General features: G+C 31.8%; 1 protein-coding gene across 1 annotated transcript; it reads left to right on the plus strand.

The window, feature by feature from the left end:
* Positions 1 to 1,917: 1,917 nt before the first annotated feature.
* On the plus strand, positions 1,918 to 3,762 carry LOC134727768 (C3 and PZP-like alpha-2-macroglobulin domain-containing protein 8). The gene is made up of 3 exons (XM_063592155.1): positions 1,918 to 2,281; positions 2,954 to 3,021; positions 3,697 to 3,762. Exons 1-3 carry the CDS (start codon positions 1,918 to 1,920, stop codon positions 3,760 to 3,762), a joined length of 498 nt encoding a protein of 165 aa, XP_063448225.1.
* The last annotated feature ends 14,113 nt before the right edge of the window (positions 3,763 to 17,875 follow it).

Genomic DNA, 17,875 nt, shown 5'->3' on the forward strand with positions numbered 1-17,875 from the left:
ATTTTCTTTTTTGCTTTTATCCTTTATAGATTATCCTGCATACACATCATTCTAGATGTTTTTAAATTACTACATATGTAAGTTATGACTATCAGACCACTTGGTCTCTGATCACATGCAAAAGATGACTTAATATGAAAATTCTGATTATAAAATAAAGAAAACTAATAATATTTTAAGTTTGTAAAACATTATTTTTGTGAATGAATCATTGTGATTGCATTTGTTTACTTTTTCAATTCTAATTTTATTTATGGTTATATAATTGCTACCAAATAAGTATTTACAAATTAATCCTCCCCTTTTGAATGCAAAACTAAAAAGCCCCTTATGTATAGATGTCTTTGTGTTCATTGCAAAAATGATAAATAACTTCCAGGGGCAAAATTCCAGAAAAATTACTAAGTTCAGCTTCATAAAAAATTTGGACAGCACTTCCCCTCAAAATAAAGCTTTTTACCCTTAAATCACATAAACCCCAGACCATAATAGAGGGGTATTGAAGAAAGAAAAAGAGAGGTGTGGGGCAGGTTCATTTATTCAAGACATGAAACCATACACCTTCTCCACCCAGTAAAATGTTTAAAGAGAATATATAATAAGGAGAAAATTGAATTCTTACCATGTACAGCTTTTGAATTGATAACAAATTCAACAGTCCCATGTTTTCTCTCGTTTCTACACTGTTAAACGTGTATGATATGCAGGTTACATGCACTGCAGCTACAACGATATGGTATGGACAAAATGCCCTCCTGGTTCAAGCTTTGAAATTCGTATTTCCGTTCACAGACAGTATCCGCAGGGGATTTACTCTTAACGAACATATTCTGTTGTAGGTGATCAGCCAGAGCTAGCCGTCGACCTTCTTTCCATGTTTCGTCATACGAAAGACCACTGTGATCGGATGCCAAATTTCTCCAACTTCCAGTTCCGAAAACTTATATCATATGACCTGATAAGTTGAGAATCATTCAATACTGTGTGAACTTTCAGGCTGAAGCTATTCATATTCTTTATTTTAAAAGAACGCATGTATTTATCCTTTATGATAAACCTTCCTTTCTTCTGAGCGATGAGCTGTAACTTAGAAGTTGTTTACACACGTTGTCAACAGACGACATCGGAACTGTTACCGTGACCTAGATATACAGGCGATATATCCTAATTTTTTAACGGGAACCAGTTTTACATCAGTAAAACGTTGTTATCTCCCTTAGTGTCGGGAGCTACCTTAAGAAGGTCCGTTGTTTTACCACCTTTTTTATTACAAAACGTTATACATTCAATTGGAACAATATAAAAGCGTATGAACACATTTTAATTTCATTCTTTGTAGGCACTATTATATGATTAGTTATCAAAAGTACCAGGATGATAATTTAGTACGCCAGACGCCCGTTCCGTCTACATAAGACTCATCAGTGACGCTCACATCAAAATAGTTAAAAAGCCAAAACAAATACAGTTGAGGAGCATTGAGGACCCTAAATTCCAAAAAAATGTGCCAAATACGGCAAAGGTCATCTACTCCTGGGGTACGAAAATCCTTAGTTTTTCGACAGTACAAAGATTTCGTCAACATATTTCATATTAAAATAAAAATATCATTTATAGTTCCTAAATTATAATTGAATACGTTTTAGTGTTTATCAATAGCATAAGCTAAATTAAAATCAGTATATCTAAATAACTCATTCATCGAATGTGCTCGAGCAAAATGAACACCAGAACACATTCTTTAAAGATTATCAAAAAAAGAAAATTACTATTTTTGTAATTCCAGTATATTGTTCACATGAAGTATAAATACAAACCTTCAACAGTGGGAATATCGATGCTTATTCAACACCAGATATTTTTGATTACTATACAAACCTGTCGGAATACTACTTGTTCCCGTCCCGAAACCAGTTGATGAGGTTTGGAGTAGAGGCTTGTAATGATGCATGTATCCTCTTATCATCTGCAGTCAACCTACAGTCTCAAGACTTTTATGAAATTTGTATTGGTGGATCAAACAACAAAGTGACAAATATCCGTCGGAAACACAACACTGGGAACGTTCACCAGATTAATACAATTGATATTGTAAACTATACTGAACAAAGAACACTGATTGTGAGATGGATGCTCAATGGAGAAATAACCCTTCTTAAAGAAACCAATGGTGGAACGGAAGTAGTAATGAAATGGACAGATCCCAACCCAATACCCATACATGGTGTCGGAATCATGACTGGATGGGGAGCAGACGGACTTTGGACTTTAGAACATTCATGTAAGCTGATCCATTCAAAATAAGATCGTTTTATTGATTCATAATGTATATAACAAAAATTGAAGAAAAAAATTATTCAAAGTGGAACATCAAAAATCAATTTAATTTCGAATTAAAAAGCTCTCATACTTCAAACAAATGACTAACAATATTTATAGTGAAGATCTATAAAACAAGAAATACAATGTAGTTGAATTTGTTTGACCAAAGAAATATTTGATGAGTTATCAAATGTACTAGGTTATTAAGCTGATACGCAAGACGCGCGTTTTGTGTGCATAAGACTCCTCAGTGACGCTCATATTAAAATTGTAATAAACAAACAAGTACAGAATTGTGCTAAATAGGACTAAAATAATATATTTCCTTCAATAACTGTGTAAATGCAGACGGAATATAGGAAAGCTCAAGATTTCTCCAAATATATGCCAACAATTTAAAAGTTGTGCTAAATAGAGCTTAAATGATATATGCCTGAAATACAAAACAATCCTAAGTATTTTGAATAATTCATAATTTAGCAAATAGAATATATAAAAATTACCATATGATTAATATTTATGTCAACACCGAAGTACTAACTACACAATGTAAACCTTAACAAAAAAAGTATATGTGTAGTCATATTTTATCAATTTCATTACTTTAAAGGTGTTCTGCTTTCTATTTCAGCTTTCCTTATTGGACGTTATTGTGGTATTCCTACCACATACGGTAATATGGTGTTACTTTCTACTTCAGTTAGTCTCAGTCGAATGAATTGTTTGTTCGAATGTTCACTGAACCGTGCTTGTCTTGGAATCAACTTTAATAAGAAAACGAATGAATGCGAGTTTGTGTCTGGTGGACAGATTATTCATACGATCAGTTGTCAGGATCGGTCATTCTTTACAGAATGTTAAAACAAGTCTGTCCTGAATCAATGTTTTAATTTTTAAATATCGGTAAATATTGATTGAACTATTTCATATTATAAAGCAGTGACATTATCTTGTAAATAGTGGCCATAAAACAATGTAAACCATGATGACCCTTCATGTTTAGCATTATACTCCCTGTTGCTTGTTTAATTCATAAGATATATATCTAGAATACAGAAAAATCATTAAAATCATATAACTTACAGGTCATAGGTCTCATGTCAAATATATATGTTTTTCAAAGTTAATAACTGTTTTATGACATAAAAGTTGGTGGTTTCTAATGGGGACTTATTGTGCGTTTTCTTTTACGAACCGGGTTTTGTATTGTTCTGCTTTACACTTGTTGACTAAACTTTTTGTTCTCCGGTAAGAGACTTCCATATGAGAAAATGAACCTAAGAAGAAAATGTGGGTCAAACTACAGAAAAGCAACATTATGTTTTTTAAGAAAAACAGATTGTTTTTGATAATGCAATTCACATATAATTTCAGGAAAATTATATTATGGTTTTGAAAATACACAGACTAAGAGTGTTTCGGATGGATGCCATTGATTAATATGTAGATCAAATATGTAGATCGAGTATGCAGAACAGTTTTTATTTACACAGAAATTGACAAATATATATCAACTTTTGTGAACCTTTTTGCCCTAACACATTTGAAGTTAGGAATATATTATTTAACAAAGCTTTAGTTAAGCCTTCAGTGTGATTTAAATGTCTTGTTATAATTATCATAGATGGGGACATTAATTGAATTGATTATGAATGATAAAAGAATTAAAAGATCAACAAAAATAAGTCAAATAAGCGAAACACTTTGTTTGAAAAGGAAAACCTTTCTGGTATCTGGAGAACAATACACTAGAATTGTATGCAAAATACATGGAATAAAAATGAAAAGGTAGCCAGTAAAATGATTATTTTCTAAATAGTCTAGATGTGAGACGAAGAATATTCAACACTGATGAAACCAATGCTATATCTCAATATTCACATCACTTAATGATTCTATTTAAAATTCTTCATTGTCAATGAAACTATAGAAAATAATATTTCAAATTAAAGAACAGTATTCTTATCTACAAATCATAAAAACTATTAATAAATACTTTGATAGACAGATAAAGAAAAAAAGGAAATAGAAAAAGCAAAGCAATTGTGTCATGTGGGTGGAATCTGTTTAAAATAGAAGTTAGAGAGAAAAATATAGAACATTGTAAGGTAAACGTAAAAGAGATGGAAACCTGATAATAGAGGAATGTACAATATCCGTCTATAAAATAAAAACTGATAAAACAACTGGTATTGATGGTCTCTCAATTGCAAGTTATATATCTGTTTGGTTCAACCTACAAAACTTTGGCGAGCAACACCAATTTTTTTTTGTATTGTGTTATTTATCCCCAGAGGTACATTATTGTCAAATTTGATGATTCTACGACAAAAAAAAGGTGGTTCCAATTTGCACTTATGAGAAGTGCAAATTAATCCAAGAACACGTTCAAAGCACTTTCTATATGGACCGAGGAAACTAAATATGATTTTAACAAAATTCTCATGCTACTCATATTTCTTGAACTATGACTTGTTTAGAGTCAATATAATTGCTGATCCTTCTTGCTTTTGTGGATGTAACATTGAGACTGTACACCATTTCCTTTTCGACTGCTCTTTATATATACACCAGAGAGAAATTCTGATGAATAATCTAAGATGGCTTCCTGATGACTTTATATTAAATGTTAAGTTACTTACATCTGGTAATCCGAATCTCTCGTATGAACAAACTGTGAATATATTAAAACATGTCTTCGAATTTATCAAAAGGTCTGAGAGATTTCTTGTTATGTAGAAAATGTATTTACGGTACATCCACGTCATCATCATCATTATCATCATCATCATCAATGTTTTCAATGTTTACATCTATTTTTGTTTAATTTTTTTTTCTTAATTGACAGACTTGTAAAATATTGTTTATTTTGATATTGCATGCTCATATTAATATTGTATTATAAATTATTGTCATTCGGAGCGGACTTCATAAGTATGGCTTTCTTGTATCCAATCCATTTTACTTTGAGTAAATAACATATGTTTAAACTAAACCTGATAAGGCTGATGACATGTGCGTTTTATGATAGACCACCAGTTACCACGTTTAAAACTAATGAAAACTATTGTCACCTATAAAAAAAATCCAAAAAGGGTACGTATCTGGAAAATTTTTTGTCTAAATACTCGTGAAAGGCACATATTATGTTTCCTTAGTTCAGTGTTTTTGTCTAAATAGCTTGAGTCAGAACATCTGATTTTGTTTGCGCATGCCTACCTGGGCAACCTAATATGCAAATTAGGCATGTGCTGATTAACCAGGACATATAATTTAACAACATAAAAAAAAAACGAATTTAGACTTGTTTTCAAAATACGAAATGGCAAAAAAACACAAAACACAAAAAACAAAGTAATTACATAAAATAGTACTGAACAAATGTACTTTGAGAGTTCTAATGAGTTTTGTTTGAAACTTTTTGTTTGTTTAATTCAGTTATTACAAATGTTATTTCAACTGATTGGGCGGAGCTAACGTTTTAATTTGTATAAGGACAGTCTGTTAGAAGATGAGTGTGATAAGGATGATTGCTGTTATAAACCAGTCAGTGTCACCAAAGGAAGTTACAAAACAATGACCGGACACTTCATTGATGGGTTTATCCTAAAACACCTATTTATAGATGGACTTGTTTATTGTGAGCGAATCGGCTAAACTCCGCCCAGTCAAATGAATAAATTGAGTAATTAAAGTTGTTTTTTTAAGAGAGAAGGTCTGCTAAAAAGCTTTTTTTCAGCATAACAAACGGACATATTTGTAATGTACACTAGGTGGACTTTCATCTGTTCAGATGAAGGCGATGCACGAGTTTCATTGAACAGATTAAATCGTTGTTTTGCGACAGACGGCGGGACAACGGGCACGACACTATAACCACCTCTACGTTTTAATTTTATTCCAGCAGCCAGAACTTCGTCTCAAGCTATTAGACTATTAAAGGTTGCTCTTTGTAAATACAGCTGTTTCTTAAAACACGCCTCTTTTTGGGTGATCTTGAATATTCATAGAAAATTAATTTTGTTTACATACTGGTTCCCAATAATGCTCTCTGTGTTCCATTTCACAGAGACAGACATAACTTTGGAATGTTACCAGTAAATAAATATGTGTATATTGTTTACACTGAAATCTGTGGTAATCTTCATTCGAGGTAGGGGTAGTTAAGAAACGTAGTCCTAGTTTAAAATTTGAGAAGTTCAGGGCATATAAACGTTGAAAATATGCCGGACGGCCCTATATTTTGACCTTTGAAAAACATTGTGGTGCAGATGAACTTTGAATTCTAGGATAAAAAAAATTTCAAAACATTATAATAAAAGTGGTTCAGTCTCAGCCGTAAAAGGAGTTTCTATGGGAAATGCATTGTCAATATATATCTTTCTATTCGTCTAGTCGTTCTCATTTTCTTGTAGCTTATGCACGGTATGGAACAGCAATCATTCTATGCGCTCCTTTGGTATCTCGAGAGCTTTTTCAAAGAAAGAACGGACATAATCACCAGTCAATTTAGTCATATCGCCCAAGGGGTATCTTCTCACATAACTCATTACCAGGTTCAAATTGCGGCCCCAATACTCCATATTCAACCATTACATTTCTTTTGTTAATATTGTTTCCACAATATCAGGAATACGTGTGATATGCACATCTTTTATACTAGTCTTCATGAGTTTTACGTGAGATTAAAGGTTTTTTACATTGTTCCTTGACCTCCGCTCGCTAAATTTCAACATTCTCTCTAATTTAAGGTGCAAACTTGCAAAGCATACGAACACATACTTTAGTTTGTACATTTGTTTGAATTTCTCATGACTTTCTGGTTCCCTAGGGTATATGACTATCAACTGTTTAGTATAGAACCGTCAAAATGAACATCAGGTATCGGTTTTCGAATTTGGTTTCAGACCACTGAGCTCTTTTTACACGTCAACTGGAATTCGGACCACTCAAATGAGTTTCAGGATCATCTCTTGTTTTTATTCAAGACCTAACTCATAAGTCACATAACTTATTAACTGCGCTTTCAATGAAGTTAAGAAAGACAGAGAGTAGAAAAACACCACTTCATGCAATCGTCATGTTACCGGAAATCACTGTGCTGCTATTTAGGTTTTAGATATGCTCTTGTTGCATTGAAGATCTATTTTCACTGAATTATGTTAACCTAACCATGCTGCTTTTTAATTTTACATCGGTAATTGCAATTAGATCTTTAACGCAACAAGAGCATATCTCAAATCGGACAGCTTGCTAATCAACAATAATGAATAATAGTTCAACGAAGGGACGCAGTAATCAGTTTTATTCAAGAGAGAGACACATTTTAGTTAATTAGAAAGATGTAGGGACAAAACTGTCATTGATAATAAGTAGTATGACTTATTTCAATTGAGTTTATCAATCTGACAATACGGAAGAGGTAGATGATTTATGCAAATAATTTACTACAGAAGTTATATTTTACCAGGACATTACTTTAAATTCACGTTCAAGATTATAGACTGAACAACAAAGAGTGTGTTTCCTATAAACATAAAACTTGGTACATTTTTATTGGAAATATTACAAATGACAATATATTGATTTGTTATGCATAAACATGTTCCCACTGACATGAGTAGAAAATTACAAAAAATGAAGAAAAATTTAAGTAGATCACAGTATTGACCGTGGGCTTTAGTTTTTGTATCCTGCATACGAAATTGATTGTTGAATGTAAATCGCAATGGTTGTCTTCTTTTCTCAAAAAAAAATCAAATATATATATATATATCAGGAGCCTGTAATTCAGTGGTTGTCGTTTGTTTATGTGTTACATATTTGTTTTTAGTTCATTTTTTGACATGATTAAGGTCGATAGATTTCTCGCTTGAATTGTTTTACATTGTCTTATTGGGGCCTTTTATAGCTCACTATATGCGGTATGGGCTTTGCTCATTGTTGAATGCCGTACGGTGACCTATAATTGTTAATGTTTGTGTCATTTTGGTCTTTTGTGGATAGTTGTCTCATTGGCAATCATACCACATCTTCTTTTTTATATAAGTCTGAAAATTACACCAAACAATGTTAGAGTAAGATTTTCTGCTGACAAATGTTAACAACTGCTTTTAGTTAAACAAAAACTTTGTTACTGGTTTGTCATTCGTAATAACCATTCGTGGGAGACCGAACTAGGATAATGTCATAAAATGTGTTTGAGTATATGAACCATTGAAGGCGTGCTATAATTATGAAATGAAGAAGGGGCATTGGTGTAACACAGAAAGCTACAGATTAGTCAAATGGATTGAAAGCCAAAGTTTACATACAAATGTAGAAGGACGCTATTTGTCCTAAATGACTTTAAATGTATCGCAACTTAAATGGAGATTGTCTTTTTGACACTCATACAACACCGGCTCTTTTGTTGTTTCCTAAGATATGCTGACAAAGTGCTAGTACTTTGTTGTTTAGCATATGTCTAAGAAGGCTTGAGCAAAAAGGGTGTAGTTTAATTCATAATACCATGATTTATTCTTACAAATATATGCGCTTGAAACGATACATGAAATGAATCAAGACATAGTTTGCTTGTTCCTTTTTAGGTGTTGACCCCTCGTTTTTGGTGAGGTTCGAGTTGTTTATTCTTCAGCTTTCTATGTTGTGTCATATGTTCTATTGTTTGTCTGTTTGTCTTTTTTAACATTGTTAGTTAGTAGTTGTCAGCTTATTTTCCATATATGAGTTTAACTGTTCCTCTGGCATTTTTCGTACCTCTTTTAAAATTATACATTGTTGCTGATCTGTCCTCTAAGATAGTTTAATCCAAGACATACAAGACCTGATAGGTAATTTTCGTGCTGTAAATTCAAACATAAAGTCCATAAAGTGGAATCAGGTGAGACAATACTCTTGAGAGTATTTGGGTAAAATTTAAGCCACTGCTGGTAGACGTTTCGTCTCCGAGGGTATCACACTCCCAGTAGCCAGTACTTTGATGTTGACATGAATATCAATTATATGGTCATTTGTATAAATTTTTTTTTTTTTATAATAGCCGTGTTTGGCACAACTTTTTGGAAATTTGGATTCTCGATGCTCTTCAACTTTGTACTTGTTTTGCTTTTCAATATTTTAATATGAGCCTTTGAGTACCTTTGATGATTATTTTACATCACTGAATTGATGACAAGGCTAGTGGGCGTTTCATCCCTGAGGGTATTACCAGTCAAGTATTCAGCACTTCGATGTTGATATGAATATCAATCGTATGGTCATTTTTATCCATTTCCAGTTTAAAAAACTTTTTTTTCTTCGAAAAAATAAGGATTTTTTTATACCATGTGTAAATAACCTTATCCATATTTTGCACAACTTTTTGAAAATTTGAATCCTCGATGCTGTGCAACTTTATAAGTGTTTGGCTTTATAAGTGTTTTGATAGGAGCGTCACTGATTAGTCTTTTGTAGCCGAAACTAACTAATCCTGATTCCTTTGATAACTACTTTCAGATCGGTTTAGTTTATGTTAGTTATTTGCTCTGTTTGCTTGCTTTAGTGACAATATATGTATGACCATACTTGTTTGTTCTTTCTTTCAGATGAATATATATAATCGGTAATAGATTTGAAAAAAAACCACTGATATTCAATCGATCAACTTCAAGATCAGATCATTGCAAACTAATACTTGAAAGGTATTATCAAAGATTGCAGTTTAATGTTATAAGCATAAGAATAGATTTGAAAATTAAAGCTATGTCAAACTATGGAACGATAAGTTATATATATTATTAAAAGTTAACACTTTCAGGTGTGTTTCTGTAGTGTTAAGAAAAAAATATATAAAAAGGAATTATTAAATAGATGCGTTTGTTTGAATTTATATCTTATATGAATATATGTATTTTTTTTACAAAGGGATAATACTGCATACATCTCATTTGTATACATTGAAAACAAAACATAAGAGCCATCAATTAAATTTGTATTGGAAATATTCGATTTTTTCGTCATGGTAACAACTGCTTATGAAAAATAAATATTTCTTATAAAATGAATATGCATGGTTAGTTTTTCTAGAAAGAGAAATGTTCAAGTTGAAAAGGACTGCTTATTTCGTTTCGATCAAGTTACTTCTGTTGTTTATTTATAGTGGTAATTTTTTTTTGTAGAATTTGCAAATGTTACATATACATGTTCTTCATCTTTGTTTGCCACTAATTGTTTAATATTTATTACTTGATAAGGATTCATATACATTTCATTTGTCGACGGAGTTTTAGGGAGTATGACCATTTAGTGCCGACAATCATCTCTTTTCAGAAAAAAATAAAGAATTAAAAAGTTTAACGTATACGTGTTTTAGACGTTTGTGTTAAGTTAAGCTAAATGGTTATAATACAAATTATTTAGTGCAAATGTTATGGTTGTAATAGTAAAATATGCTGGTATTTGTTTTTCAATATTTTAATTTCAGACTATCCCGAGTTTAACACTACAGTTGTTAATGGTTTTTTGGAGACTTGATTTAAAAATGCATTGGATATGTTATTTTGATGTTTAAAAAACATTAGTTTCCGTCAGATTATGCATATAATAAGACAAAATACAACGATTAAATGTACAGCTATAATCTTTCGCCCCACTTTCATATGAGTTTCAATATATTATGAAGTTTTTGAATTTTCAATGGGGACGTCTCATGCGTCACTAAATGCAAATTTCATGTCTCATTGAGAGTAACAATGTCATCAAAGACAAATCAAAACAACATATGATACACAACTTTAATTATGACACTTTTCGATGTTTGGATACTATATCAGGTTTCCATAATGACGGATTAAGTATACCAAAGAGATATATCCTGCTTAAATGACTTTAAATACATCTTATTCTAACAATGAAATCTGTCCTTCGCAAGGTTAATTAAGTATCAATGTGTTTGTCTTGATAAAAATCATCAGGAAACAAGATGTTTATTAATTTTCAAGAAGACATATTCATCAGTTTAGCTACAGTCAAATCAATTAAAAGCCGAAACAAGTTCAATGAATATTATTATATTTGGTAAATTAGTAGGTCTGGTATGGGCCGATTTTTGCATGGTTCGTCTGACGAAAGATGTAGTAATTCAAAGTGGTCCGATTCAAGCGTAGATAGGACAAATCTATCAAATATGCCGAAAAATCTCACTTTTCAGATGTTTTTTTTTGTGAAAAATGATATTGACCCGTGTGTATCCTTAAGCATTACATATGGTATATATCATCATCAAATACAACTTATATTGTTATATTTGAATAGTAAAAATTCATTAAAAACGGAAACTCGAAAATTACACTGAAATGTTGAAATTGTGTAAATTTCAGTAAGTTAACTGATTGCATGCTGTTAGTACCAGAAATATGTCAATTGTATTGTCAAAAAAAGATCATATTTATATAGCAGAAGTACTCTTCTTTCCAATGAATAGCTAAAAGTTTGAAACATTTATTTACAGACTGCTATTTGTAGAACCCAAAAGGTCTTACTGAACTAACTGTTCTCCTTTAAATTAATATATAATTCCAGCAAATGGTGCAGATGCAATATTAAACCAAACCTTTAACAGTGGTAATATTGATGCTGATTCAACACCAGATGTTTTTAATTATTACACAAATCTGTCCGAATACCACTTATTTCCGTCACAGAACAAGATGTTCAGGTTTGGAGTCGAAGCTTGTCATGATGCATTCATTCTGTTATCATCTGTAGTCAATCTACAGTCGCAAGACTTTTATGAAATTTGTATCGGTGGAACAGATAACACAGCGTCAAGCTTTCGTCGGAAGTACAACACTGGGAACACTCTTTTTATTTTTACACCAGAAATTTTAAACTGCACTGAAAAACGGACAATAACTTTGAAATGGACATTCAACGGAGAACTAACACTTCTTAAAGAAATCAATGGCGGAACGGAAGTAGTAATGACATGGACAGATCCCAACCCAATACCTATACATGGTGTAGGAATCATGACTGGATGGGGAGCAGACGGACTTTGGACTATAGAATATCCGTGTAAGTTAACTAATTTGTATAATTGTATCATTAATTCATCGAGTTCGAGTAAGTTATAAAGTATCAGTGCCAAACCTTCAATTGTTGGTATTCTCTAACGTATCTAAGTTAATAAGCGTGTTTTGGTTCACAATGATCGGTTTATAACATCACCATCAGCTGTATATTGTTCAGGGACTGGAAGAACTCAATCAAAAATAGAGCATATACGTTGTTGTCTTCATTGACGGGTGTAAAACAATTCGTTATGTATTATGGTAGGCCTATACTAATCTGTATAAGAGAAATAAGGATAGTTTATTACGAGTTGGTTGACCGTTATGGAATAACCGTTTCACAAATGATATCGGATATGTTCCTTACGTCGTAACTACAATCCCCTTCCCTTTCATGAATTTGACCTACCGAATTAGACTATTTACCGGATTTGTAATCACATAAGCAACATGACGGGTGCCGCATGTGGAGCAGGATCTGCTTACCCTTCCGGAGCACCTGAGATCACCCCTAGTTTTTGGTTGGGTTCGTGTTGTTTATTCTTTAGTTTTCTATGTTGTGTCATGTGTACTATTGTTTTTCTGTTTGTCTTTTTCATTTTTAGCCATGGCGTTGTCAGTTTGTTTTAGATTTACGGGTTTGACTGTCCCTTTGATTTCTTTCGTCCCTCTTTTATTAATGATTTTAGTTTATTTCATATGAAAAAAATTAAAACGAGACTATCAGGTTATCTTTCTTATGAACCTCATATCCGAATATTTGAAAGAAAATTAAGGATCTATAAAAAAAATATTTTACCAAAACGTTATATATATGGTCAGAGGAAATCAATGCAATCATGAAAAAGTGTATCATTTCATTTTTTAGCTTTCCTTATCGGACGTTTCTGTGGTATACCAACAACATATGGTAATATGATGTTACTTTCAACCTCAATTAAACGCACTAGAATAATCTGCTTGTCCATATGTTCTCCGAACCGTGCTTGCCATGGAGTCAACTTTAATAAGGAAACAAATGATTGCGAGGTTGTGTCTAGTGGACAGATAATCCAAACCATCAGTCGTCAGGATTGGTCATTCTATACAAAATGTTAAAATTAGTCTAGCCTTAATGTTTTAAAACATTGGTAAACATTGCTTATTCATGTTATTGGAGGTTTTATCTTCTGTACAAGTGAAAAAAAATAGATAAGTTTAAATTGTAAAAGATGAAATTATAGCGTTCGTTTATTATTGTATTTTTACATGGAAAAATATTAAAGTTTATTTATTTCGACCTTTGTGACTAAGAAATTAAAATGCTATTCCTTTTTTGCAGAGTGTTTTTTTTTTTATTTGAGTGATACCTATGACTTTGTTCTAAAAAATAAAAACATCAAATCGAATGTAAATGGTTTTTAATTATTTGTGACCTCCTAATCATAGTATAGATATATTAGGGGGGGGGGGGGGGGGGAGAAAAGTTGAACTATTTATTTTAATATACATAAAAAGACACTGAGAACTGTATAATTAAACATTACTAAACATACTAATAAATTAGAAAGAAATATATATGAGTTACATATACAAATGGCAAGCATTTAAATGAAATACATCCCACTGATGGTGTAAAAAATGTTAAACGTATTCAATATAAATGATTGCCATCTCTTCACGACAGTTTAGTTGAAGAAGAAGTTGACACATTATAATCCAAACGTTTCGTGAATTTGCTTAAGTTATAATAATTTGAAAATCTGAAAGTTTATCAATGAATTAAGTATGTTTTAATTAGGTTCGATCAGTTCAAAAATACGCACTTCTGCAAGTTCAAACTCCACTTTAGCATTGAATCGCAGTAATAAATAGTTTATAAGAACAACCAGATAGATTTTTTTTTAAATATAGTATCGCTGTTCAACCTAATTTTTCATCAACTTACAACTTTATTTGATCACTGAGACACCAACATACATGTTACAAGAGGAAAACAATAATTACATATATACAAGCAATACAAAACAATGGAGGTCATAACAGGAGAAAATAAACATAAATACATTTTCAACAAGATACGTACGAGTAAAGTATGAATAATCGATCCATTTGATCATTAATCATATCGCAACATTTCCAACACAACAATTCATCTTAAATATGTACCATTTGTTCCAGTTTTAAGTGAACTCTGTTTCAAAGTAATTAACTTTCAAAACACTAGTTTATATTGATGAGGAATTAATAAAGATGGCTTATTATTATACATGTTAAAGAATTTCAAAAAGAAAAATGGGGGACACCGGGCAAATTTGTTCAAGGCATTCAAATGGAACAGAGGATTCCGAAAATCTGACAAAAAAACCAAAACATGACTAGCCAGCTTCCTAAAACAAAAAATGAGAACTGAATAATATGTAGTAAACTCTCGATACCTTTACTTCAAAAGTATTTTATTGGAATCTGTCGTTATTGAATTGTTTGTGCTCCTTCAGACATGTATCACAACTTATTTAGTGTGATGGAAAAGAAGATGTCTGTTTGTATTGTTCACACATCGGTCTCAATATAATGAATATTGATGCAACTGTTATACAAGTAAGATGTGTATCGCTATAAAACCAAATTTGATCCACCTTTTTCTAAATAAGATAGCCTGTATCAAGTCAGGAATATGACAGATCTTGTTATCATTTCGTTTGACGCGCAGCGATGTTAAGGCCTTTTCAAAAAAATTCCCATTTTTATACACAAGAAACATCATATTGAACTCAGAGCTATTTTTCAGTGTCTAAAAGCCAAAATACACGTCAAAGGAGTAAACGGAGGGGAAAGGGTCTATTCTGATTTACTATCCAAACTTTTATTTATAGAAAAATATAAATACACTAGTGTCACGTGACTTCAAACTGAAAGTAACGACATTTTCCAAAAAAGTCAAAAGTGCAGGTTGAAGATGAAATCGGATCGCGCTGATTTTGGGCTCCCTGTAATCGGCATAACTTGTTTTACTTGAAAAGTGCTGCTACTAGTTTTTTATTAGATGTTTTGTAAATAAAAAACAATAAAACATGGAGAATTTTATCGATTTATTGACTTTTTGGCACTTCGGGTTGTGAAATTTCTGTTACACGAAAGCTTTATAACTAGTAGCAGCACTTTTTGAAAAATATGGAATATAGCCTTTCTACCAGTACCAGAATTTAGTGGGTTGGTATAGCTCTTGTACCTGCACTTTTCAATTTTTTTTACGTGTAGTAACATAATCGCCATGTATTGCAAGAAAAAAGCGTTTGAAAGACTTTGTAATAGTCGGATCCGCTGACGGAAAAACTATGTGTATTATTGTTTTCACCGGCGATTTATGTAATAATATGATTGAGCGAATAAACAAATATGCTCGTATTGCTTGCTTTATCATTTGAAGGGAAACAATTCAGAATTATTCAGGTCATTAGTATATGTTTATGTGTAGCCCTCTAAACGTCGATTAGTGTGTGGGCACGCACCCCTCCCCCTTTTTTGGTTCAAATTCGGAATCCGCATCTTGGGTGTTTGTATAACTATAATTTCACAAGTGTGAGTTCAATATATAAATTAATAGATTGGCCTACTATGCCTCTTTTAGTGTGTGTGTAATGTAAACCATTAACATTTTACTGAAAAAAGCTTCATTTTCATAAAGAATCCAGAAATTCATGATTTTTTTGTTTGATCGGTGTGTCATTGGTTATTTTTAAATTTAAATAAAATAACCTACCTGCATAATAATATTCAAATTTTACTTGTTGAATATCTGCTGTTAATCAAGTGTGACTGGTATCATTTGTTAATCATGATTGGGAGGTCTTTTTGAATTTGTTCTCATGGCCGGGGCATGCACTGGCCCGAAGAGGTTTTTTTTGCCTTTAAATGTTTATGATTTTTCAACAGGTGTCAGGCTTGTTTTTTTTGTTATGTCCCTGGTTATTTCCTGTATTTTGTTGTACATAATATTTCTTTTCAACCCATCCATTGCCATATGATATATTACATGTATTACTTATTCTAACATTCCTAGTTACTTGGTAAAATTATTCTGCCCTCCTATTTTTGTTTGGAATATTTAAAGGCAAAAACCAGCATTAACATGGGGGATATGATTCTGTTCTCATTCAGTTTTAATATTTGCACAAACTATTTTTTTAGAGTAAGGATAAGAAGCTGTGGCATCGAGTACTCAAAACTTAAAAAAAAAAAAAAAGTCCATTGAGGTCGAACAAATTATATCCGACACATGTACCTATGATTCGATCTGCAGCCTTGTCATATGCAACTTAATTTCTCAACCTTAAAAGTTAAGTATACAATTTTACCATTATGTTGGAAATAGTGTCTGTTTTTTATGTCGCTCATTTTGTATTAAAATCCTGCCTACTGTACAAAGTGGCCACCAATACAAATGGACAGCGAAGAAAAAGCTGCAAGTGCTTACGTGACATTCAGCACAATCAACATGATCAATCATGTTTTCAATGCAGAGATTGGAGCCAACTGAAAAAGTATTTCTTTTCTGTCAGAATAAAAGAAATTCTATGTACCAGTATACATGTACAATGTATACAATGTATATACAAATACATTAATAACCAACATGCTTAATACATGTATATATATACATGTAACTATTTTAACATACACAATCAAAAAGTTTCAGATGAATGAATCATGATATACATACATGTAGGAGACAGGACCAAAAAGTCAGTAGGAAAGTAAAAATGATACATTTATATACATGTAAACACTTATAAAACTACTGCCTACCAAAAGTCATGGGTAAATATTTACCTGACCAAATCATAAAATTAACACAACTTAATTGTTAAGCAAAGCTTCATTGGCAATTATACCACATCATGACATCTTACTTTTTGTATCAAATTCTAGATGTACTAACTATATATATGTACATAAATATAAACGAGTATGATACATTTAAATTTAAAATAAGAAGAAACTGAGTTCTGTCTGTGTGTTGGGAATGCTCTCTCATTGCCATACATGTATACACTGTAATGTGGTAATCAAATGAAGGAATCATGATAAAGGGGTCATGACTAATATAATATAATTCCCATTTCCAAGTATACCTGTAGAAAAGTTAGATAAACATGAACATATGATGTACATGTATATACATTGTAAAGGTACAGATGTACAAAACTATAGCATCATGATATAAATGCAAACAAAGAGAAATACAATTTTGTTTGGTTCAAACATTGTGTGGCTGTTACACTTGTAGTCTAATACAGAGGTGTTGCTCAGCATTGAAGGCCAACATCAATTTAACCAACAACTTAATTAAAACACTTTATTATGCTTTTGAACCTTTTGTAAACCTGAAGTTTGTGTGTCATGAATTGAGAATGAAATATAAATCATGACAAAATATGATTTTCTTGTTCTCTGGTGGCCAATACATAAATGTACATGTATATGACTATTTGTTTCCTGAGGGAGAGTTGTTTCATTGG

Source organism: Mytilus trossulus, chromosome 8 (genome assembly GCF_036588685.1).
Source record: "Mytilus trossulus isolate FHL-02 chromosome 8, PNRI_Mtr1.1.1.hap1, whole genome shotgun sequence".
NCBI classification, from domain to species: domain Eukaryota; kingdom Metazoa; phylum Mollusca; class Bivalvia; order Mytilida; family Mytilidae; genus Mytilus; species Mytilus trossulus.

Bases quoted from the DNA above. Each gene is read 5' to 3' on its own strand.
- LOC134727768 (XM_063592155.1), top strand. From the start codon at position 1,918: ATGAGGTTTGGAGTAGAGGCTTGTAATGATGCATGTATCCTCTTATCA. The intron at 2,282-2,953 runs GTAAGCTGATCC...TTTCTATTTCAG, and splicing joins TTGGACTTTAGAACATTCAT to CTTTCCTTATTGGACGTTAT. The intron at 3,022-3,696 runs GTTAGTCTCAGT...ATATAATTTCAG, and splicing joins TGGTGTTACTTTCTACTTCA to GAAAATTATATTATGGTTTT.